The following is a 26,331-nucleotide window of genomic DNA, read 5'->3' as shown; positions in this document are numbered from 1 at the left end:
TATACACTTGGGATTCTTCTATTAGGCGATGGGCTAGCAACCTGTCACTATTTGAATCTCAATAGAATCATTGAGCCAAACAGCTGATCGTGACCTATCAGTCTCTTCAAGTCTGTTGTCTCTGTCTACCCCGCAAGTGATATAGACGTGACGTATGTATGTATGTAGATACAGGATATAATATGCATGCAAGGAAAATATACAACTCGTACGCATTCATTGGCGCCTGGTATCAGTGAATGTTCAAAAAGCATTGTGAATGTTGGGAAAGCGTCACTTTCGCCGCCAACCGGTCGCACTAAAAGGACGTATTACAGCACACAACTTGCACCCTGATTCATGCCTACAGGTACCAAGGCAGACAAAATACCTTACTTTTTTTAAACTACCTATGCCCCTATATCTCCCATTGGAATACTTATCTGACTCTGAATCTGGGTTCCATCAATTAGTTGAGCTTTGATTCTTTGCTTTGCCTACCCTGTAGGAGATGAAGGCACATAAGGGCCAACCCTACTTCCAAGAGTTTTTACAATGATTATGGTCGATTCCTGTTTAAGGCTTCCGCTTTGCAAATTTTTGGTGCATTCGCCCAAAAGTATAACAACTAAAAGGTGTTTCTTAATTGAAAAGAAACCTAGAACCCCATCATGTGTCACACTAAGTGTGGCACTTGAAGGATCGATGTTCGTCAAAGGAGATATGTACTTGCACAGATGTACTTAGCAAAAAAGAACCCAAATGGACGGGCTCATTAACGGCACTTCTCTTAGTGATAAAGAAATAGTGCCAAACTAGTGGGGTTTAGGTATTGGCACCCAAATCACGTCCGTTGGTCCGCGACGGTCGACTCAAGCGCATCTCAGTATGTGTCCGTGGTGACCGCGACGAGTTCAACGGTATACCATGCGGCAGCCGTCCGCGAAATTCTAAATTCGAATTTGGAATTATCGAACACCTCTCGCGCATTTTTAAAGACATTATTTTTTTTAAACAACATGTGCAAGTGTCCTTTTATTTTAGTGCTTATGCTGGCGACTTTCACTCTCTCTCAGGTGTGTCACCTTTATTTACTTTCTTTCACATATTTTTTTTCTTTGCGCAAATTATCCAACTGTGCTGAATAATTTTTATATTTATTATAATAACATATTAAATGTTATAACAAGTTTGCGAAGAATATTTTAACCAAGATAAACCACTACCTCTAAAAAATTAAATTGTTATCTTGAATATCAGACAGAATACCTATTACAAAATATAAATTCATTCAAATTCACAAAATGAAATTTCATGACTTGTTAAGTAAGGTGCAATCTTTCTTAAAATACAATTACCTTGGTACTATTTTCATACAAGTCATAGAAAGTTAATAACCAATACAATTAAAGATTAGTCCTTAATACTTCGTGTCTTTGAAATTTCTTCTTCATTCGTATAAAATAGATTGTTAATATGCTTTCTTCTCAATGTGGTTAGCAACAATCTATGTTTTAACCATCCTTCCTTATGAAAAGACAAATAATACTGCACACAATAACTTTGAGATTTTCACTAAGCTCTCAATGGTGTTTCAAATTCTAAGAAATTCACGAATAGGATCACCATATCGCTTTTTATGAACCTTATCGATGATAACTGAAGCACAGAAGAAAACTTGGGATTCTTCTTTTATGCGACGGGCTAGCAACCTGTCGCTTTATATGAATCTCAATTCTATCAGTAAGCCAAACAGCTGAACGTGGCCTGTCAAGACTGTTGGCTCTGTCTTCCTCGCAAGGGATATAGACGTGATCATGTAGGAAAATTATAAACTTCATTGTTATTGTTGCACTAATGACAAGAATTTATAAACAGGGAGATGAAGTTCGCGATGCTCGAGGAGTGTTCACCAAGAACTTCTTCGGCGGGGTGTGGGGCAACCGGCCACCCTTGATGGAGCTTAACCAGCCCAAGACCACGTGCACCTGTAGTTTGTATTTGTTTGTTTATACGATTATTAAGTGAACATATAAATTAACCATGTCTTATTCACATAAGATTTCCTCATGTTGACTTCTACTTTAAGAACATCGGTGAGAATAGTAGAAATGCATAGCTCAGAGTCATGACAAACCAATACACTTTCATCGAATACATTGTCTCATAACACATATATACTTAGTGGTTTTTACAACATTCTAACAAAGACGTTACAAATTTATAACAACTATTTGTTTGAATGGAGGTTAAGAATGAGTTTTTTTTTCAGAGTGTGGTGAAAGGAACGAAGCGTCCCGTATCGTAGGGGGCTTCGAAGCTGGTACCAACGAGTTTCCTTGGATGGCCCGCCTCACCTACTTTAAGCGCTTCTACTGCGGAGGCATGCTCATCAACGACCGATATGTGCTCACTGCTGCTCACTGTGTCAAAGGGTATGACAATTGGTTTTTATTCCTGTAAGCCTGAACCGAATAATCGAAATCCTCTGTTACTAAAACCTCATACCGCGCCTATTTGCCGAATTTCAAATATCTCGAACCAGTGGATTGGTTTGTACGTTAATTGTTAGTCAATCACTCTTATTGGAGTCATAGTTGGGCTCATACCTTTGAGTACTTAACCATCGGGAGACGACACGCAGTCTGCAGTTATTTTCAACGCAAAAATATCTTTCATATCGCGAGTGGCGAAAATGTCCACAAAAGTTTAGTTTTATGGTACACCATCAACTAGTTTTTTAATGTAAGAAATGTGATCGTCGATCTGGTAGGTACCTTCGATGAATGCAGCTCAAGCTGTTGTCGTAGGCATAGTTTTGTCAAAATAATAAACTCTACTCATGTTTTTCACAATGTATGTACGTACATACATTGTATGTAGGTACCAATTGGCACAACACACAACCAGATCCGCGGATTTGAAACCACCGTAGAATTCTTAAGGGAAAAAAGATAAGAAATAATCATAAGAAAAGTAGAAGAAATAATTAGGTATTAAAAAAAACATTTTATTATAATTAATACCATCATAATATTAATCTATAAAATCGATAAAAAAATAAATTTCCAAATTAGTGTCCCTAGAATGGGATTATAATTGGGGTTAATTGAAACAAAATGATGAAACTCTTTTATTTCGAATAAACAATAACAATCGGAGGCATTGACTTCTAGTCGTAAACGAGGTTAATGACAAATAGGTAATCAATTATACAGAGATTGGGAATGATGATGAGTTTTACTATTGAGAAGGGTGGTGCAATATCAAGAAAATATGTTTTTTTTGTTATAAATTAAGTATTTCTTATTAATATAAATAATCAGTATTTATGTACTTTTGAAGATTATGTCCTAGTTAATGTTATTTATGCAATAGTTATAATAACTGAATATTTTATTAATATAAAAATTAAAGGGGGTGCGTAAGTACTTAGAATTCAATAAAAAATTTAAACTAAAACGGGTATATATTTTGTTCAGTTTTTAAATTCTTCTATATCCCTTGCGGAGTGAGTATACAGAGCCAACAGTCCTGAAGAGACTGAAAGGCCACGTTCAGCTGTATGACTATTAATGGAATTTAAATTAAATTTTCTGTTACACTTTCATTAAAGTTATATTGCTATTGCCTGTCATAAGTCAGTACACTTATTAATCCACCGATAAAACATAAAGAGCACTTAAATTTTATACATGGTGAACCTTCCAAAAATATTTATCCCTGTATATGACGTTAACGAAAATCGGTCGGAAGGCTCCACTGGCGCCAATCGCCATAAACCGATATTAAGAAGAGGATAATGAACTTATTTGGAGCCTGCTTTTGGGCCGGTTCCAAGGTGAACGTACTTATTGCTACTGATTGGAATTCACAAATTCTCACTGCGAATGTATTTTTGTCTTGTTTGCCGATTTTCGGGTTATCGGACTTTGGAAGATTTACGATGTCATTTTAAATCTCTGTTGAAAACCCTTTAAAATTTACTGTATCTTCATAAGATTTCGGTTTTCCAATTATTAGCTTTCACATACCGTTCCTGAGTTCGTCACTTGAATAAAATAAAGTCGCAAATAAGTTTATAACTGCAGAAAACAGAAATCGAAATAATGTTAGCAGGTCGACTTCAGTCATCTTCATATATTCTTTGAATTTTGTTTATACTATGATCTTTTACATTATTTTCATTATAATATAATGATTCCATAGTGTGCTGTGTACTACTACTACATACCCATTCAAAAAAGGCCATTATTGTTTTTGTGTTTACAACTTGTATTGTTTGACAGAAGTAATTGAAACTAAAGATTGAACGTGTCCAATAATTAATTCGACGTGTACAGTGAAAGCGTCAATGAGCTATTATAGTCATTGGTTCACGAAAACGTGTCACCTAGTCACCACAGTGTGGGTCAAAAGTTGGGGACCCACGTTTTTCTTTATCGCTCTGTGCATGTCACTTTCGCCCAATGTCATCACGAACTTGGCTATTTTTATTGTCTCCATTGTTTTTGGCGATCTAGTAAGACGTTACACAATTTTATGGCATGTAGTGTTTAATATATAAGTGCCGTGTGGTTCCCGGCACCAATATAAAAAAAGAATAGGACCACTCCATCTCTTTCCCATGGATGTCGTAAAAGGCGACTAAGGGATAGGCTTACAAACTTTAACCAAATTATATGAATTACCGGACTACACACACATATACAACTACAGAAAAGATTACAAGGGGGGTGGAGTTTCCATTTACGTTCACAAATCTATCAATTTTGACTTAACAGAAGATCTCTTTGAAAATGGCAACCACTATTTATGGATACATATAAAAAAAATGTCCCTGAATATTGGGGTTATTTATAAACCGGATGGTGAAGCTGACATTGATAACTTTTTGGACATATTTTCAACACAATTGGTGCAACGCAAAAGAACAGTGGTCTTCGGCGACTTCAACATCGATCTGCTTACTGACAAAAAATATGTCAAACAATACAAAAATGAGATAAAGGAATCCGGATATGAGATACTGAATAAAATTGATGAATCATACTGCACGCGAGTAACAGACAAAGGCAGAACTATTATTGACCATGTTAGTACCCATGTTAGTAGACCTTCAGTCTTTCAATTATTGAGTCAGCTCTTACAGATCATAATCAAATTTACCTAGAAATTGGAAAACTAGCCCCAGAGAGAAGTAAGCCGATCAGATATACAGCACTTGACTATAAAAAACTTTATGAAAGTATGTCAGCATTGGTGCATGATGGAGATGAAGATTACTGCAACTTAGAGAAAGACATTATAGACAAAGTGGAAAACAGCAAAATTGAGAAAACTAAAATACAAAACCCACCTCAAAAAGATTGGATACATAAAAAGATTATCGATGCAATAAATACTAGAAATCAAATATGTCTAGAAACCAAAATAAACCCAAATGATGTGGATCTTAAGAAAACTTTTACAGAACAACGTAACATCGTGCAGACAATGATTGAAAGGCACAAAGAAAATTACTACCACAAATTATTTGAAGACACTCATAACCAACCTAAAAGAATGTGGGAATTGATTAATACGTTATCAGCAAATAAAATCAAAAATAGTTCTGCTCCCCCAAAATTGATATCGAATTCGGAACTGATTTCGGATGGCACAAAAATATGCAACCTATTTAACTCCTTCTTTTCAACGATCGGTGCAGACTTAGCTAACAAAATACCTCAAAAATATCACAGAGACAATAGTAAAATACTGACGTTTGGAAATAACTACTCACACGACATAACACTGTGTGAATTTGAACCTTGTAGTATTGACGAAGTGAGTAAGATAATAGATGATCTGGACTCTAACACTAGCACGGGCATAGATGGCATATCCACCAAAGCATTAAAGTGTGTAAAAGATCTTATTATTGATAGATTAGTTAATGTAATCAATAAATGTTTAAAAGATGGTATTTTTCCCGACTCACTTAAGATTGCTAAATTAAGTCCTATTCACAAATCAGGACCAAAAACTGACCCCAGTAATTATAGGCCAATATCGGTGCTACCCGTGATATCGAAAGTGTTTGAGAGAATTTTGTATAATCGCCTTAATGACTACTTAACTAAAAAACAATATCTAATCGAAGAACAATACGGATTTCGTTCAAAATCTAGCACGCTTACAGCTGCCATTGACTTAATAACTAAAATAAAAATCAACATTGACCAAAAAAACATTGCTTTAGGCATATTTATCGATTTTAAAAAGGCATTTGACACCGTAAGTCACCAAAAACTACTTGCAAAACTAAATGACATCGGTATTAATGGTGCACCTCTAAAAATGTTTGAATCTTATTTACAGAATAGGCGACAAGTTGTAAAGATCGACAATTATACAAGTTCTCCTAAAATAATTTCATATGGTATACCACAGGGTTCTATAATCGGCCCACTTCTGTTTTTAATATATATAAATAGTGTCAACCAGATAGGACTTAAAGGACATCTCACTCTGTATGCTGACGATACTTGTCTATTCTACTTTGGCAAATCAATTGACGATATCGTTACTACCGCACAGCAAGACCTAAACATCCTTAACGAGTGGTTACTTCATAATTTATTAACAATTAACAAATCTAAAACATCTTATATGATTTTGGCAGCAAAAAATAAAGAAATTCCTGACTTTGAACCGCTCAATATAAATGGCACAGATATTCAAAGATCACATCAAGAAAAATACTTGGGACTGTTTATTGATGATAAACTTACTTGGAATCCACATATTGAGTATGTAAAAAACAAATTAACTTCCGTATTAGGAGCGATTCAAAAGATGACACACTGTATACCAAAAAAAGTTAAACCTATAATATACAATTGTTTAGTTAAGTCACATCTCGAATACTTAATTGAGATATGGGGTTCCGCTGCACCATCAAACTTGACCGCGTTACAGAGATGTCAAAATAAAATTATTAAAGTGCTTTTCCATTACCACTTCCGTACACCAACAAAAGAGCTATACGAAAAATCAAAATTATTTAATTTAACACAAATTTATCGATACAATACATGTAAACTGATCAAAAAGATTATCTCTAATACTACAAAATCCAACTTACAACTAAACACAAGAAAAGACACGCACAATTTTCGAGCAAAAAATAAACTCAACCTTATAATACCACGAACAAACTACGGAAAAAAAACAATAATTTTTGAGGGAGCACAACTATATAACAGTTGCCAAATGAGCTGAGAACTTGTAGCAGTCTTGATATATTTAAAAAGAAACTCAAGCTATACATCGCGACCAGTACTTAATTTTTAATTTATGCATGTGATTATTTTTTAGTTACCTACCTGTTATCTCATTTTAAGTGAATGTATATTCTTATGAGAAATAAAGTTCTTTAAACCTAACTTGGGATTCTTTTTTAGGCGATGGGCTAGCAACCTGTCACTATTTGAATCTCAATTCTATCGTTAAGCCAAATAGCTGAACGTGGCCATTCAGTCTTTTCAAGACTGTTGGCTCTGTCTACCCCGCAAGGGATATAGACGTGACGGTATGTATGTATGTATGTAGTGTAAAATAGGTTTACACAGTTTTTATTAGCTTTATTCCTTATTCTTTTTTTATAGGTGCGTGATGGTAAGAAAGAAAAGTGTATAAAATAAAATTCGCCTTGTGTACTATAACGCACTTTATAATTAATATTTTTGTTTGACAAATTTTTTAAAGGCTTGATTTAAATTTGGTCTCTGGAAGGTCAATATATGTACGTCAACAGATAGATGTTTTTTATTGTAAACAATGGTTCTTCTTTACTCCCGTTTGACAGAGCAAAATATAATGATATCAGGCATTAAAACCTGTGTACAGTTAGTACTTACAAAATTTATGTCTTATAACTGTTTCGTAAATACTTTCTCTTTATTTTCAGCTTCATGTGGTTCATGATAAAGGTTACATTCGGCGAGCACAATCGCTGCAACTCGACCATCCGGCCGGAGACTAGGTTCGCTCTCCGAGCCATCGCCAACAAGTTCACTTTGTCCAACTTTGACAACGATATCGCATTATTGAGGCTGAACGAGAGGGTGCCTATTTCTGATGCCATTAAGCCTATTTGCCTGCCTAGCAATAATCGTAAGTTTGATTCTTAATTGAAATTGTACTAAATGGATAAGGTTGTGATGAAATGAATATATACATCCATTTTAATCACGTGTTCAACCATCACGTGGCAGACAGTACACAGTCTTTTATTTTAATTTTATGGTATTACCACAATTAAAAATGAATAAGCCGCCAAAAATACCAATAATTAGTTTTCTTAAAATAACCCTTATAAAAATGAATTCCGACAACCTTATAGGAATTTTTGATGCCCGAGTGCTAGTTGTCGATTTTAATGATATGCAACTGAAATCTTTGAGTCCATCAGGCTTATTCTAGATTCAAAACAGAGTTGACTGAAGCCGTATGGTCGCACGGTTATTTTATGTGAAACATAACCCTAACAACCTTACATCAACCTTTGCTCTCATAGAAAATACAAGTAATGACTTTTGCTAAACCTGTCCACCTGTCCATTACTTAAGGAACACCTACTTTAAATTGCAGAAGACCTCTACGTGGGTGTGAAAGCCTTAGCAGCTGGGTGGGGAACGCTAACGGAGGAAGGCAAGCCAGCGTGCACCTTGCAAGAGGTGGAGGTGCCCGTGATGAGCAACCAGCAGTGTCGGAACACCAAGTATACCGCGAACATGATCACAGACAACATGCTGTGTGCCGGTTACCCTGACACTGGGAAGAAGGATTCTTGTCAGGTCAGTTCCGATTACAATGTACTTTTCTGCCATATCTTATAAAACTTTTGTGATAATATAATCATATACATATGTATATAGCATTGCTATGGTTACCCTAATAAAGTAAATCTCGAACGTAGGTCGTAAATATTCCAAACTAGCTTTTGCCCGCTACTTCGTCCGCGTGGTTTCTTTTTTCGCAATAAAGTGACCCAGGTTAAAATTTGTCTCTATACCAAATTTCATTAACATCGGTTTAGTGTATAAGGCATTAAAGTGTAACAAATGTATAGACGAACTTTTTCATTTATAATATTAGTAGGCATTGGCAAAATTTGGAATATTTTGAACTGACTTAAAAAAGGAGGCGGTTTTAATTTGAAGGCGAAGAATAAGGTACCCGCGTCAAAATATTTCAAACTTTCATCAGTCGTCATGCTCAATCAGAGATTACTTTCTTTGTGTTTTGTAACAAATGACTACAAATAAAAAGTTAAAACTGTAACTAGATGTTTTGACTGTATTTCAGGGTGACAGCGGCGGTCCACTGATTGCCGAGAGAAAGTTCGACACTCGCTACGAATTAATAGGTAATTTATTTCGTCCATAGTGTAGTTAACAAGTTGTTGCAAATGATTAATATTCCATCATTTCTAAGCCTTTAAATGTTTATTGATAACAGAAAACTATAGTCTTGCAGTAAAAAACATTACCTTAGAAATTGACACGGAATAAAATAGAGCTCATCAGAGACTTCATTTATTTCTCCCAGTTTTTAAGTCTCATTCTGTGATCAAAATATAGATGTCTATTTAATTAATAGTAATTTAATTAATTAAATAGACATGTAAATATGACTGAAAAATCTATATACAAACTAAAAAATCGCATTAACTTGGCACACAGATAGCTATTATAATATACCTAGGTATTCGCGATTATAAGTATGCATTATTAGAAATTTCCTCAGAAAATAGTTCCGGGGACAAAAGTATTACCCAAAATTCAATAAGTAACCACAGAGCTATGTCATTAGACTCGATTCATTGTCCAATACTAACCCACACGTGTGACAGTTCCACACGTGGGTACTTTCACATTACATAATACGTAACATTTATACATTATTCATTAGCTCATTTGAATTGTTTATACAACGGTACATGCGTTTTCTCTCAATTGGGCTACTTTAAATATGTACATTAATACTAACTGCGCGTACGTCTATAGCATAGCTATTATAAATTACTGTCGTAGTCGCTAGTCCCCGAATTGATATGTTATGATTGCAATTTTTATTTTAGTAGGTACAGTAATTGATCTGGTACCTTATCGTCATCTTTGAATGCACGTAGCATGCACCTTCCGCTTTTATACTTTGGGTTCCGGGGCCCGCTTTCCGAAATTTCTCTCCCCACAATCTCGTCTTTGTGATCTTTAGTTTTTTATTTATATTGGTATTTATACCAATTTTGGCCAATATGTAGCCACGCTGTCCCTGTCTGACCCAAGTTCAAGAGGCATGAAGTTACATCTTGAAAGAACATGAATTGTTTTATTATTACATAATTAGTATGCTAATCTATAACGTCATCGTAATATAATGCTCGTCTAATAACGTGGCCAGTGTTGTGATATCGAAATTCTTCTACTCCTTCTCTCGAACATCACAACGTGCAATACCTACCCAATTGCGTTTTGAGCTGTTGCTAAATCCTCTAAAATACCTAGTTCCATGGTTTGATAAAGTACATTGTTGGTCTGTTGTTCTTGCAGTTTTAAAGATTTCACTTGCATGTAGTAGGTACCTACTATATTTTAGTCATACATCGAGTGTTTCATTGGATGCTCCATATACCTTTCATTATAAAGAAATCTCCCATTAAAAAATATCCATATAAGTTCGCCGTAGTCGATTTAGTACAACTTTATCCATACACTCAACATGTCTTTTACAATTTGATATACTCGATTTTAAACAGTTCTTCATTACAGGTGTGGTGTCGTGGGGTAACGGATGTGCCCGGCCCGGTTACCCGGGGGTGTACACCCGGGTCACCAACTATTTGGACTGGATCAAAGAAAACACCAAGGATGCTTGTTATTGTAACGAATAAAATGAATTTTTGACACTTCCCTGATTAAGAATGAGTTTTTATATGTTTATTATATCTATATCAAAATAATCGCACGATTGTTATCAAATAATTAAATTTTAAAGTAGTTTATAGAATACTAAATTTTTTATTTCAGGCTAAGGAAAGTCATTTGATGTTTTACAGAATAGTCTTGATTCCATACATCATTTAAAACTGTCTTTTTTCATCGGGTGCTCATAAACCAATAATTCTATTCTGTGTATCTTTGAGTAGATAATGTGTATATTAAAAACAAATAGGCATATATGGTGGTAATATTCGTATAAAACTCGTTTCTAACAGGGAATGCAATAATGATGTGATGTTTAACATTTAACTACGTTCTCATTATAGTATTATGCATTTATAGGTATAACTATATTTTAGAATATTGTATATTGTAATAAACAGGGGTATTTTTGAGACTAGTTCATTTAAATTAGTATTTATGTTTGCCATAATTAACTTAAGTATTAACGATGAATTAAAAATACATATAAATTATCAGTTTTAATATGTATACAAAAATTAATGTGAGCATCATAGAAATTTTAATTTAATGTTAGGTACCGTAAAATCACGTTTTCAAAATTTTAAGAAATTCGATTAAACTATTATGTTTTTGATATAAAAATGTTACTACTGTTGTAGCAATTTATATACATATAAGTACAAACTTTTTGTTGGTCTAAATTATGATTTACTTTTTCTTAGAATTTGCGTAAAGATGAACGTATTAATTTTCACACATTGCTGTTTGATGTTCAACAAAAAAGATTGATTTCAATTTATATTTCTATGATATTCCCTTCGATTGTTTATAGTAAAAACTGCAGTTATTATTATTTAATAAAGAGTTATTTATTTATTAAACTGAACTGAAAAAAAACATTAAAGTGACTTTTAATTATCCCGTGTAAGGAGGCTTTTTAGCCAGGCTCATTTGGAACTTTTAAGAATAAAATACCTATCCTGTGTCAGCATATTTCGCTCCAGCATTACGCTATACATTTACTGCCATAAACAAAAGAAAAAATGGAATAAAAGAAAGTTATGCGACATATAGATATGCCCATCAACCTGGTGTCAATCCTGGGTGCGTCTTCCTTCACTCCTGTGGATCTGGCTACGATCTTGGAGTGGCCATGTCAAGTTTGATACACGAAGCGACTCCTGTCTGACCTGTCGCAACGTCGACTGATGGTATCAAATTTTCAAAAAGCCAGTTCAGGCAGAAAACGCAACGAAAGTGTAGTCTACTAGTGAGACTCCTCGATAGGACTTCTGGTACGAGGGGAAATTGCAGACGTGAGAGACTGTATCAAGGATGATAAGAGAATTTATGTTGAAACTCCTGCGACGTCGATAGGATACCAGAGTAGGGAAAGCGGAACCAGTGACCGGACCGGATGAGAATGAATAGAATAGAATTAAGTAATTTGAACGTTTCCAAAGTCTTTGCACACTAGATAGGTACTACTCTTTGTTCTCTTTTTTTATTAATGTTAATTTACCTTACTTTACCTTACTCGTGATACTTCTGTCTAGGCTTTTATCTCAATTTTTGATTGCATCTAATCTTTAGTCAGTTCGAGGAGTGGGTAAAGATGGATAAATACCTACAAGGAGCATCCGGTGTGATATTTTTCTTTATTGACATTTCTCTTCTCATTGAAAGAGTACCAGTTAAAAAACACAGAAAGGAGTCATACCTGAGTTCAAATCCTATTGTGATCATGTGGGTACCACTGGAGTGGGATTTGAACCGGGCTACCTGGATGAGGATGTGTTGACAAATCGGATACCTTAATCACTCGCCCACCAACGCAGTGCGATGTCATGAAATATATTTTTTATGAGTTAGTATGAAGGTATATTGCCTTAGTACAAATACACGTTTTTATATATAAGTAAAGTAGTTTAGTCGAAACAAATACATTCCAATGCACTTATTATGTTAAAAGTGTAACTGTAATTAAAATGCATAAAATTTTTACTTTAACACGTTATTTGGTGATCTTTAAATCATAACCTTCGTAAAATTTAAATAAGATTCAAAATCAAACCAATGACATTATGTAGGGTTCATTGATCTGCAGGTCATTGCCAAATATACGGACGTACAGCCTCCATAACGCCGCTAAAATGCCGCATTTTCTATAAGTTGTAATTATTTTTTTTAAGATTCATAATCGGTATTTACCATGATGCCATTGATTGAGCCAAGTAGTTTATTTATACGTGGCACAATAAATATGTAACAAATTACCTATTTAATATCCTTAACCTTGTTAAGTTTTGGATACTTAATGTATTATGCACGATTTTTATATTGAAAATGTGTTTTTTGGGCATCCGGCAAGTCAAGAGTAGGTACTTTAAGCTAACGGGAGTTATTAATGTGGATGAAGCGAAAGAAGTATGCCATTGATTGTGTCAAATGGGAAGATGTAATCTACCTACCCCTCTAGGAAGTGATTTTTTATACCTATGTTACATACATTATATGTATATAGATATCATTTTTTATATACATGTATTATTTTTGTCCTGCCGTGTGGTTAACAGCACCAATAAAAAAAAATAGGACCACTCCATTTCGTTCCCAATGATATCGTAAAAGGCGACTAATGGATAGGCTTATCAACTTTGGATTTTGCTTTCAGGCGCTGGGTTAGCAATCTATCACTTTTTGAATCTCAATTCTATGATTGAGCCAAATAGCTGAACGTGGCCTATCAGTCTCTTTAAGACCATTGGCTCTGTCTACCCCGCAAGGGATATAGACGTGAATTTATGTATGTATGGATGTTTTCTTACACATATTTTGAGAAACAAACTATAATTAACTAGAATACATATGTAGGTTTACGAAAAATATACAAATTTGTCATTCAATTTTACAAGTATACCTATATAAGTGCATACATAAAATTATACACTTAGGCATACTTTTTACGCTGGAAAAAATAAACGAATAAATAAATATTGTGATGCAGCAATTTAGCAGTTCGTTGACCATAAAGTACCTTCGGGATTTAAGACATGAGTTAGTGTTTCGAAAACATTGAACCTCAATCACATGGACTTTCTTCTCTGGGAATGTTGTATTTTTGCCAATAGATTAAAAATAACGAATAATGTGGTTATATTATCTTTGTTTAGTTTCATGTGTTATTAACGGACATGCTTTAAACTACGTAAGTACCTATTGATGTAATTTTTTTGTAAATGTACGTTCTTTTTTAACTCCTATTAATTATATATCATAAAAACTTTTGATGGTATTAAATTGAATTTTTGTATTAAAACATTTACTTTTAGAGAACTATTTGCCCAGCCGAAAGTCAAAAATTTATCGATAAAAATAGTAGATGTTGAAACGAACGTATATTTTCTTATATTTCCTGTACTTTATGCTTTATGTTAAAATTGAGAGAAAACTAAATTTAAGATTTATTTTATAGGATAAATCAAGGATATCTCAGGGATCTATTCGAAGTCCACAAAATTCCGACTATTTTATTGGAAAACATTTGCCCAACTGCCAAAACTGCGGTAAGCATGGTTTTATATAAGTAAGTAAGTAGTAAGTTTTTCTGATTGGCTTGGGTCTTGGATGTTTATCTATATAAGTACCTATTTATTATAAAATATAGAATCGTCGAGTTAGTATCTCGTAACACAAGTCTCGAACTTACTTCGAGGGTAAATCAATCTGTGAAATTTGTTCCGTATACATTTATTATTATTATTTATTTATTAAGTAGGTAAATATTTATATTGTGATGGTGTGTATATATTATATTGTGTTGGTGAGATGTCAATATATATATTTTTCAATCATACTCCAATATCTTTTTAATACGATTACTCATAGAGTAGATGATTAGGTTAATAGGTAATGAAAATATGTACATTATTTTCTGGCAAAAGGTTAGGTCAAGAAAAATACCGACGAGCTTGTATTATAGATTTATGATCTCTACAGATCGTGGGAAGTGGAAAGATGTAGTCTCTACCTACCCCTCCGGGAAAAAGGCATCATTTTATGTATGTATGTTTGTATGAATTTAGATGATGCGGCAAGTGGAAAGATGTAGTGTCTTCCTACCCCTACGGGAAAGAGGCGTGATTTTATGTACGAGTAGGTATGTTTTACTATTCTCATTGAAGTTTTTTTTTACCAGGATGCGGAGAAAGAAACGAGGAGCCTCGCGTAGTGGGGGGTCTGGATTCGAGTGTGAACGCGTTCCCCTGGCTCGCTCGGCTCATCTACCACAAGTCCTTCGGGTGCGGCGCCTCCCTCATCAACGACAGATACGTTGTGTCGGCAGCACATTGCGTCATCGGGTATGTAGAGCTACTAATAAATATCATGATAATGAATGATCTGTGTAGCTAAATGCTCATAGGCCCAAATTGTACAATATTTTAGAAACTCATTACCTCTCCCTCCATGTAAGCATATGCTCTAAGTCTAATAACTCTAGACGCACGTTGATCTCCGAGTTGAGCTCGTTTACCCATATGACCAATTTTCCGGTTATTCGCAGAATCGCGGGAGGGGTGCGCCGAAGAGTCAATAAGGGAATCCCTAGTGCATTTTAGTTTATTAGATACTCACCAATATAGAAACAGCAATATTATCACCCCCTATTGTAGTGAGGGCTGACTATACACGCCTCGCGTAGACATGTCATTGCCGAATAGTCGCCTGAATATTTTATCCTGAAGACCTCCAGTTGTTATTTGTTTCGTTAATAATAAAACCTCAAGCCTGACTGAATAACACTTTCTTTTCCAGATTCATGTGGTTCATGTTCCGAGTGACCCTGGGCGAGCACAACCGCTGCGACACCCACCGGCCGGAGACCCGTTACGTGGTGAAGGTGATCGCCCATAACTTCACTATAAAGACACTCTCCAACGATATATCTCTGTTGAGGCTCAGCGAGCCAGTGGTGTACTCGCATGCGGTGCGACCAGTGTGCCTGCCAAATTATTCCTGTGAGTAATTTCTTGCCTCACTTTGTTAAAGATTTAACATTTAACCTAATAAATTCGTCATGTGCCTTTTTCTGCATGAATGAATCAATGATTTATTCCTTAAGATGAATCGTAAGCTACGTTCAGTAGCCTTCTTTCTCTCATTGATTTTCTGCTTTTTCCTTGCTGCAAGTTATATTGCTCGTTACACAATGCTGCGATGATAGTTGCAACTTCTGATTTCTCCAGAAAAGAAGGTGATCATTAGAGATCGGATAATCGGATGCGTATTTACCTAAACTAATATTTTGGCTACGAAAGTATGGAGGCGGCTTCTTGCTTTCGGGATTCGAATTATTTTGAATCTCGGAAATTTTATTAAACAAGAAATTGAAACTTATCGTATACCTATTAGGTATGATAAACCCCCTTAGAAACATAAGTGATGGATGATCATATTTATTAAAGTCAGTACAAAAACTTTCTGAGGTTATTTAGACCATAATTAGAACATTAAGTGTATCAATGCCGAATCCCAAAATTTTTGAGGTACAGAAGTACGTTCCATACTAACCCAACACCCCAACTTTAGGTAAATATGCATCCGAATATCCGATCTCTGGTGATCATATGTATTTAAGAAATCTAAAAATTATAGGTTAGGTAGTAGTCATATCATTCCGAATAATAAGTTATTTACGTATGTTCCTTCCTAAATTCTGTTCAACAACTTCTTAGCTCAAAAAATTTCAGATAAGGATTACGCCGGAGCCACAGCCGTAGTAGCTGGTTGGGGCGCCACGGCAGAGACCGGCAAATGGTCTTGTACGCTGATGGAAGCAGAATTACCTGTGTTGAGCAATGACGTGTGCAGACACAATACTAACTACAACGAGTCCAAGATACAAGATGTCATGATGTGTGCTGGGTTTCCCGCTACGGCGCATAAAGATGCTTGCACGGTAAGCCACTTTGATCTCTCTTCACAATGATTTTTAAGCAGACAATTGAGAATGTTCTCAGCTTGAAGCTTTTAACGCTTTTTGATATTTTTACAGTTTTTGGGTCACACTCGCCAACTACGTTTTAAGTATTTATTTGTTCTAATTAATAGTGTTTTACCCCATACAAACATAATAGTCGCGCCTATATCCCTTGCGGGCAGACAGAGCCTCGAAAAGACTGAAAGGTCACGTTCAAAAGGAGAATACACGCAAATATTGTTACACCTTCTTTTCCATAGATGTACTTAGTTAATTTAGAAATTCAAATTTTATAACATTTGTTTCCAGGGAGACAGTGGCGGTCCATTGGTGACAGAAAACGAAAACCACTCCTACGATTTAATAGGTCAGTTTTTCACTTTTTACGATAACTTATCCATGGTCGCGGACATAGATTTTGCAGATTAACTTCCATTAAAACATACGACAAGGTTATATATGCAATGCGTTAATGAAGCGAAAAAATAACTGATTTAATATTTTTATCTGTACAGGTGTCGTGTCTTGGGGCTATGGTTGTGCCCGGAAGGGTTACCCTGGGGTCTACACCAGGATTACGAAGTACTTGGACTGGATCAGAGAAAATACCTTCGATGGATGTTATTGTAATTATTAATAGAAAGTATAAGCCTATTTGAGTTAGGTACATTAATAAGTGGTTCTCATAATGTTTGAGATATCTCAAGTGATTTTCAAGATTTTTATAAAATATTATAAAGCTCTTAGACTATTTAACTTAGGTTAGGTAAAAATAAAAATTGGACGCAGATTTCTCCTTTTATTTAAATAACTTTTCCTAATGGATAAATAAATCTCAGTTTTTACCGCAATTTATTATATGTACTTATTTAACGTTTAGTACCTTTAATGACTCTACTATTTCTTTTATACGGAGTACTTAAGTTTTGTGACTGCCTCAGTCCATCCTTCCTTACTTACCAAACAGCAAAAAAAAATCTTCATTTGTTTTGTGAATGGAACAAAGAATATCCCTGTAAATTACGTAATACAATTTTTTCCACTCAAGTAAGCAATATGGAGATTAGAGATACCTATAGGTGTCTAGCTATAGCCTAGGACTGGTTGCATAGTAAAGCGGGTGCAATGTCCTCGTAACCCTAGCGGCATTGGATCCCAGTCGTGCGGAGTGTTGGCGAAGGGAACTGGGTGTAAGGTGAACAATGTGCAAAATTCTGGTGCTGGTCGTTGCGTGTGCGTATTTTGTTTTGGTGAGTTAATTATAATTATGAAAGTGTGTTGGTGTGTTTGTTTGTCCGTCTTTCCGTCAGATCCCATGAACCGATCTTCATGAAATTTAGTATAGGTACATATAGTATGGAGTGCGGAGATGGACTTACGGTACTTTTCACGCGTGAGAAAGCTACATTTTTTAGATCAAGTTAACGAAGTATGTCAAAGGATGATATCAAAGGATGTAAAATTGCAAATTGATATTGTGAAAAAGGCAAGTATTGATTTAAAAATAAAACATTATTTTGTGAAAATGATGTATTAAAGACCTTTGACGTGACGCCCAATATTCCGTTCCTTGTGTTCAGTTGCGGCATAGTACCTATATATTATGACATGCTTATAGGTCTACGCAGAAGGTTCAACTGAGAAGAATGGTGCATCGGATAAAAACAGCGCATGCAATTGTCGTAAGTATTTATTATTTACACGATTTTTTTTTTAATTTTAGACCGTTTACGATGCCTGTGCGCATCCGTCACGTAATACCAGTGGATAAACGAATAGAACATTTTTATGGAAAAATCTAATTAATCAGAGATCTTTTGTTGAGTTCGCCGAGATCCGATCCTTTTTTCTTAAAATCTTGAATCTTACCAGTATTTTGAGTTGGAAGTAACTATTAACTCGTATACAGGTTGTGGTGAACGGAATGAGCCTCCCCGGATCGTAGACGGAACGGAAACAGGAGTGAATGAATTCCCGTGGGTAGCACGGCTGTCGTACTTCACCAAATTCTACTGTGCGGGAATGCTTATCAACGATAGATATGTGCTGACTGCGGCACATTGTGTGAAGGGGCAAGTTGTCTTCATTAATTTCTACCTTATCGTTAGGTGACAATTCAACTAATACTGTACATCCTGGTGTAAGACTTCATCTTAACCACATAAATATCATGACCACTAGGTGATGGCCAGGGCTTAAATCTGTGCCTTCCGTAAGTCAGATGATTCAAGGCTGAAAAATCGAATTGAGTAGGGACGGCTATTAGAAAAATATGCCCCAGTTCAACGTTATGAAGTCGGCCAATAAAATATTAAACTTTTTATTAAATCATCCTGGCGTTTGAGTTGGCTACACTGTGTCAACTGAGATTAAAAATAATTAATACCTAACCACAATTCAAAAATAAGTTTGGCCTTCATAAATTTCGAAGCTTAAAAATGTCCGAAAACCTGTAATTTGTACGACTAAACTTATATGATTATCAAACATATCCTATTGTTTTACAGATTCATGTGGTTTATGATACGGGTGACCCTGGGGGAGCACAACCGTTGCAACGCTACTCGTCGTCCAGAAACTAGATACGTCACCAAGGCGATCGCCCACAACTTCACATTCGCTACATTCAGAGACGACATTGCACTGTTGAGGCTAAATCTGCCAGTCGTCACCAGCGATGTCATCAAACCTATCTGCCTCCCATTGAATGATGGTAAGGAAAGTATTTTAATAGTTTTTTGCTCTTCCTGCAAACACGAACAACAAAAGTTAAAAACACACAAACCTAGATCTCGTGGAAATAGGTTCCACGAGATCAAGGTTTTATTCTAACATTCTTCTTTTGCTTCATTCTCATTATCGTTTTCCTAGAATCTCTCCGATTCGATTATGGTACCTTCCGTCTGGTCATCACCTTTAAAAGTTCCTATTTATTTAGGCAAATAACAAAACACCAAACTAAATAAAACTTTTTCATTAAGAGGTATTTCATAATTTTTGCAGACGAAACTTACGTTGGAGTGAAAGCCATAGCTACTGGCTGGGGGTCAGTCACAGAGTCCAAGAACCAGTCATGTGTGCTGCTGGAAGTGGAGCTTCCGATCCTTAGCAACGAAGAGTGCAGGAGCTCACAGTACGACTCCCATATGATAAGTGATAATATGCTGTGTGCGGGTCTGTCAAAAGGAGGAAAGGATACGTGTCAGGTAGGTAATAAAATCCGTTTTATTATCATCATCATTTGAGCATATTCGCAATTTCTATATTAGCGATTGTTTAGCGGTCGGTGTCCACTATCTAATATTGGTGATTTGATAAAGTTACCTAACCTACTTGTTAGTTTTAGAAAGAGCGATACTCTGAAACCCAAAGGCTATTCATCAAATACAATACGTGTAATAAATCAAGTTTCTTTTAGCCATGTCGTAAGGTTTGATGAATGATTTTTACAAACTTTAAAATTTTCAGGGTGACAGCGGTGGACCCTTATGTGCCGATAATGGTGGAAATCGATACGAGCTGCTAGGGGTGGTTTCTTGGGGCATCGGCTGTGGCAGACCGGGATATCCAGGAGTCTACACCCGGGTCACCAAGTATTTGGATTGGATCCTGGACAACGGCTGCCCCGGTGGCTTCTGCATCAATTCCACTAATTCTCATTACTAAGAAACGTTTCAGATTTCGTTTCGTATAGCTTGTTAAATAGTTTAAGAAAAACGTTTCATGCTGAATGTATCAATTTTTTTGTGATTTAGGTAATTATTTATATTCATGGTATTTTTAAGTTATTTGTTAGCGTTTTTTATTATTTTATCCCCAATTTTTTTTAATAAATTAGTATTGAAATTATACTTATATCATTTCATTATCTATTGTAGATATATAGAATAGATAAATATGTTAAATGGAATATCAGAATGGAAGAGTTCGGAAATTAAAATGGTAGCTTCAATTACAAAAACATCACACTTGCAAATATTTTACCGTACATCAGAAGACCTTGGACATATCAAAATGGCGAAATCTCTTACCCGCATTCACACCAAGCCTGATACCAATGAAAATTTTTACAAATTTATTGTTCTCTTGGAGGTGGAGAATGTTTATTCCAATTGTATTTATAGGAAGCTTATTGGTAAGTTTATAAATATTAAATTTAGAAAATACCGACAATTTCAAGAGGTGACGAATGGTAAACCAAAATTCTAAATTTGCTTATAAATCTTATAAAATATTTATTTTGAAATGTTCCATCTTATAAATTAATGCTCACACATGCTAAGTACAAGGAATACTCAAGCAAAAGCAATACTAATACCTTAACCTGTGTAACATTTTTAGTGCCTTGTCAACGGACAAGCTGGACTTGGACATGCATTTGGAATCGGATTAAAGAAAATGTGTTTCTGCCGTAAGTACCTATGTCTGATCTTTTGGTGTCGTTGCATCTTTTACAATATTTAATGTTTCGATCTTATTTTTAACATTTGAATGTTCCAGAATACTACTATTACTGTCATAAAAGTGAAAGTGAGTTTTTTATGAACTTCCAGAGAGCAATTCGATTTTGTTTATTAGCATTTAACCCTTCTGCGCACTTAAAACTGAAAACTAGATAGCTGTACTTAGAAGAACCGCTATGCTTGCTTTTTGAACCCAACATTTTTTAAAATATTGTAGGATGTGGCTTGGTACGAAATAAATTGTATCCTTATCAATTTCCTTGGCTTGCTGTTGTGAACACTGGTTCGGAACTCGTTGGTGGAACATTGATAACAGACCACCATGTTTTGACCGTTGCGTCTGCGCTGTTTGGGTAATTTTCTTCTTTCTTTTGCTCTAAAAATTACAAAAACTGAAAGGGCTTTCATCTCTTAATTTATAAATTGACCTATTAATATTTGAGGGCATTACATGAAAGGATTTGAAATAACACATAAAAAATAAGAGGAGGAGGTTATTGTTCATCAGAGGGATTATAATACTTATTTAATGCAAGAATTTCAATGAAAATATCTAAATACAATAACACACAGCAGCATAATACACACATACCACAGCATAATTTATATTTTTTTTTGTCTTTCAGTTTACCTTGTAAAAAAATGAGTGTCACTCTTGGTTCCTATAACCGATGTGGAGATGACCACACCCTGAACGTGAGTGTGACATCAGTGTCTACAAACCCAGGATATTCACCCAGCAGTTTGGTTGGCAACTTGGCATTAATAAAATTACGTTTCCCGGTCGCTTCAGTGATTATATTTCTCCTGTCTGCCTGCCGCACACTGGTAATTAAGCAAACAGTATACTCGTATAAGATTTTTTAAATGCTCAATTTATTAAAAAAAAATAATATTTGGACATTTACAAACTTACTAAGACGTTAACTCTTTTTTTCTAATAGTTTAAATCATGTAGATTAATGGAATAAGAAGTCATTTATTTCTATCCTTTATCTCAATGCTATCATTAAGCCAAACAGCTGAACATCAGTCTTTTTAAGACTGTTATCTCTGTTCCCGCAAAGGATATAGACGTGATTTTATATATGTATGTAAGAAGTCATTTATATGATTAAAGTAGCCATATATTTCGGAGTGTTCTTAAAATTCGCCGCGCATCGGACTCGCAACAGAAGAAAGAAGACATTGCGGAGAGTTACTTGATATTATCAATGCATAGAAATTTAAATAAGAGAGTATTTTAATTTCTATGGATCATTGTTATCATTTTACAAGTATAATACCATTTTTCCAGGTTTCCGAGACAACGGCCGTATAGCCTGGACATCAAGTTGGCGTTTGAACTCTATTTCCTCATCCTGCTTCCCTCGTCTAGCTATCTCTCCCATATTTCCTGCAAAATCATGTATTGGCAATTCAGACAGCGACTTACTAACTTCTGATAAAGGCTGTTTTGATCCAATGGCTTCACTGAATTCAATATGTGAGGTAAGAAAATAACTTATCCTTGTAGATAAAATTTTCAAGTAAGTTGTTTCATGTAAGCATATTATGGTAGAAACTAGGACCATAAGAATCAGCTGCTCCTTAAAAATCTTATGTAAACTTAGACTCCTATCAAATTTAGCTAATATTTTAAACTTTTCAAAATAAGATGTGATCCTTTTAACGTCACTAATTTAAGAGTTATACCATGGTTATATCGTAGATGTAAAAGACTCGCGCAAGTACCTTAAAACTTCTTCCTTATTCATGCTCTTTTAACAGCTGGACCAAGGAGCTCCTATATTATGGCGGCGGTCTATCAACCTTCCATTTCGCTTGATAGGAGTGGTATCATCATCTCCGTCATGTGCCTCGTACGAAACAAACTCCACTACTTTACACACTCCATTACTGTACACTAAAGTCACTGACTATCTTCCATGGATTTACGATAGAATACGTTCCGATTGCAATTGTTTTTGATAATATGTAAAGAAAAAATGTTTAAACAAGCAATTGAAATAATTGTTATTTAAGAGTATGTTCTAATTATAAGGGTTCACAATTTTGAATATGAAAACGTATTTATTATTATGACGATATATTACGCCTGATAGACGTTAAATAAAGTGCTATTTGGAATAAAAAAAAATACTTTATTTCTATATTTTAATATTTACACAAATAACTTATACCTAAACTTATTGTTATAAATGCTAGGCTGTCTATCTATATCAAAAATTTAGTATTTGAATATAATATACACTTTGGAGCTTAACTCAAACGAAAAAAGACCTAAAAATATCATTCTTCAAGGTGATAATATCACTTGTTTTCAAGGATTACAAAAACTGAGAATTGAAATCAATGTGCTCCAATATTTCTTAAATGTAAGTTTTCGCTCAACACATCCTTTTCATGGTATAATGGAAGACCTTCGAGTTTCAGGGTCACTTCTGGATCCTCATATGTCACGTTATAACTTGGGTTCAGTGGATGTAATATGCCATATGCATGAACAGATTTCTTCGACTCTTCGTCTCCAAGGTCGTAGTGAGTCCCGTCACCAGTTCTCTTGATTCTATTTTCAACCTTAATTGAAAACGAAAAAGATATTTTACAACAACTTTATAATTTAGCACAATATTAATTTATAATATAATATAATATAATTATTATTACTCTAAAATTAATTTAGTTTCGATTTAAAAAATTAACTGTTGACATGATGCTGATATTATTAGAACGAAGTTTTATTTTTAAGTAAAGGAGGAAACTTATTGAAGTTTCAGACTCTGACCTTTTAAGAATACTGATTTTAAGATAGCGCTGAAGATTTATGTTACTGTGTTAGACGAAAGCAATGATTTGTAAATAGACAAAGAAAACATGTAAGTTTAATACCATTTCAGTAGAAGCAGTCTTCAAGTCATACGCCAAACCGATTTTCTCAAAAAATCTAATAAAAGTAGCTGATTGATTGAAGTGCATGGTCAGTTCCGCAGCCTTGTAGTCCCAAGGGAACGCGTGGTGGTAGTTGTGCCAGCCCTCGCCAAGGCTAATGAAAGACACGAACCAAGACTCTACTGGCTGAAGATTCCTGAAACAAAATTAACTGCCTAAGTTTTATGTTTCTTTAAGTCGTCATTTATTAATAATACGATTTAAAGAAACGATAAATGTCCCGCATATCATAGTGCAGATTCTGATTTAGAATCGTTCTAAAATTTTGTATCATTTTGTTCGTCGAGTTTATCACGAAACAGAAAATTTTTACTTTTGCATCCATTAGGGCTTTCTTCTTCCAGTATTTTATTGTAATACTTTTCAGCAGGTTTACACCAATAAATGAAGCTTACATATTACGAAAAAATGGCCTATTCACAATTGTACTTACTTATCGTAAGGCCTGGTGCCATAAAGATGCGCTGCGCTATTGACCAACCAAGTGCCGTTTAGTGTAGCAACGTATCGGAAGAAGTAACAGCAAAGAATTGAATTAAGCCATGGCTCATTGAAAAAGTGCACTGGTACCCACACAGGTATCAGAAATGCCAGCAAAAAGTACAGTTGGTAGTAGTACCTGAAAAAGTATGGCTATTGTTGAGAATGACATTGTCTAAAAAGAATAGAAAAGTTACGGTGAATTTGAGATATCGCATTGCTTTTTTTGTTTTGATATATACTTATACAAAATCACACATCTTAGGGCAGGCTTGCAGAGACTACATCTTTTCACTTGCCACGATTTCTGCATAATTCTTTTGCTTTATCCACAATCATAACTCATTTTATACAAATTTGTCGATTTAGAGTTCTTAATCTTACTTAAAAAAAAACGTGGTTGAAAACGTAGTTACTTACTTTTTTTGTAACATTACCATCCAATCCGCTTGTAGGTCGCTCATGTCGATTTTCCTTCCCAATTCCATGACATAAGGATGTTTCTTCGACATCAGCCAGCCGATGTGGCAGAAGAAGAAGCCTCGTTTAGAATTGTGAGGATCGCCATCAGTGTCGGTGTAGCGATGGTGGAGACGGTGGTCACGGCACCAAATGAACATTGAATTCTACAGGTTTGAAGCAAAGGTATAACAAATGCTTTTTATAATCAGTAGGGGTCAATCTATTATCTCTATTATATATTTAGTACAAGCTATATACTTAAAACATTAAATTCTAAATACTCAAAATGAAATGTGAAAGGTATATTGAAAAAGAGTTATTAAATAGTACTCACCTGTCCAGCAATAGTTTGCATTAAAATCAAACATGCTCTGAGAAAAGGTGTAGCTTTGAATGATTTATGGGTAAATAGTCGATGAGCACCTATCGTAACTCCTTCTACACCGATATATGCAACACAAACCACTAAAAGTAAAAAAAATATAACGTTAAAAGAAACATAGTTAACGCATAAAAACATTCAGAAATAAAAGTAAATTTTTTTGATTTGGACATCCCGTTATTGATAGAATTACAAGTACGTATGTACAATAATAGAAATAGAAACTTACTCCATATAAAAGTTTTAAGATAAATTTGTCCTGTTAAACACAAAAAGAAACCCCATATACCAAGTAAATGGAGAATTAAAAATCCAATGGCATTTCTCCAGACCACCTCGTGTTTGTATGTAAAATCTGTTCCTATGCATCTTTTAACAACTGGCAAATCATCTCCTAAACATTTCGATGAATTAACTTCTTTTTTGTTACTAGGAGTGTCAGATATTTTTTCTGATTTTAAACGATCTGTGATTGTTGCCGTCATTATTGCTATTGAACTGACAAGTTTAAACTGATTTCAATTAAAATGACAGTGGGTTTAAATAGTATTAATGAATTTCGGAGCATTGTTTGTCAATAATAAGTTTAACTCGATTAGAACTTGAACTTTGAGAGTAGTTGCTATTGTATGTTAATTATTTTCTGTTAAAGAACAATTAAAAATATTGGTATTCATT

At 34.8% G+C, this 26,331-nt stretch overlaps 3 protein-coding genes and 1 pseudogene across 3 annotated transcripts; 3 read left to right on the top strand and 1 right to left on the bottom strand.

Annotated features, from left to right (window-relative positions):
• The first annotated feature begins 846 nt into the window (after positions 1 to 846).
• On the top strand, positions 847 to 17,690 carry LOC106137607 (transmembrane protease serine 9). The gene is made up of 14 exons (XM_013338466.2): positions 847 to 1,055; positions 1,858 to 1,972; positions 2,252 to 2,414; positions 7,934 to 8,139; positions 8,617 to 8,822; positions 9,334 to 9,394; positions 10,800 to 10,910; positions 14,108 to 14,142; positions 14,410 to 14,500; positions 15,133 to 15,295; positions 15,750 to 15,952; positions 16,685 to 16,893; positions 17,224 to 17,281; positions 17,430 to 17,690. The coding sequence occupies exons 1-14, from the start codon at positions 999 to 1,001 to the stop codon at positions 17,549 to 17,551; spliced, it is 1,800 nt and encodes a 599-aa protein (XP_013193920.2). The 5' UTR covers positions 847 to 998; the 3' UTR covers positions 17,552 to 17,690.
• A 426-nt stretch (positions 17,691 to 18,116) lies between these two features.
• On the top strand, positions 18,117 to 20,580 carry LOC132902169 (trypsin-1-like). Its single transcript, XM_060946241.1, has 6 exons — positions 18,117 to 18,164; positions 18,533 to 18,596; positions 18,824 to 18,986; positions 19,422 to 19,627; positions 19,918 to 20,120; positions 20,383 to 20,580. Exons 1-6 carry the CDS (start codon positions 18,117 to 18,119, stop codon positions 20,578 to 20,580), a joined length of 882 nt encoding a protein of 293 aa, XP_060802224.1.
• A 348-nt stretch (positions 20,581 to 20,928) lies between these two features.
• Positions 20,929 to 23,348, top strand: LOC132902168 (transmembrane protease serine 3-like; annotated as a pseudogene).
• A 381-nt stretch (positions 23,349 to 23,729) lies between these two features.
• On the bottom strand, positions 23,730 to 26,138 carry LOC106137605 (acyl-CoA Delta-9 desaturase-like). The gene is made up of 6 exons (XM_013338464.1): positions 25,883 to 26,138; positions 25,606 to 25,736; positions 25,230 to 25,435; positions 24,763 to 24,948; positions 24,270 to 24,465; positions 23,730 to 23,957 (listed from the first exon to the last, which is right to left on the bottom strand). The coding sequence occupies exons 1-6, from the start codon at positions 26,136 to 26,138 to the stop codon at positions 23,730 to 23,732; spliced, it is 1,203 nt and encodes a 400-aa protein (XP_013193918.1).
• Positions 26,139 to 26,331: the final 193 nt, after the last annotated feature.

This window comes from Amyelois transitella, chromosome 10, assembly GCF_032362555.1.
Source record: "Amyelois transitella isolate CPQ chromosome 10, ilAmyTran1.1, whole genome shotgun sequence".
NCBI classification, from domain to species: Eukaryota; Metazoa; Arthropoda; class Insecta; order Lepidoptera; family Pyralidae; genus Amyelois; species Amyelois transitella.
This window is presented reverse-complemented; position numbering and strand designations above follow the sequence as displayed.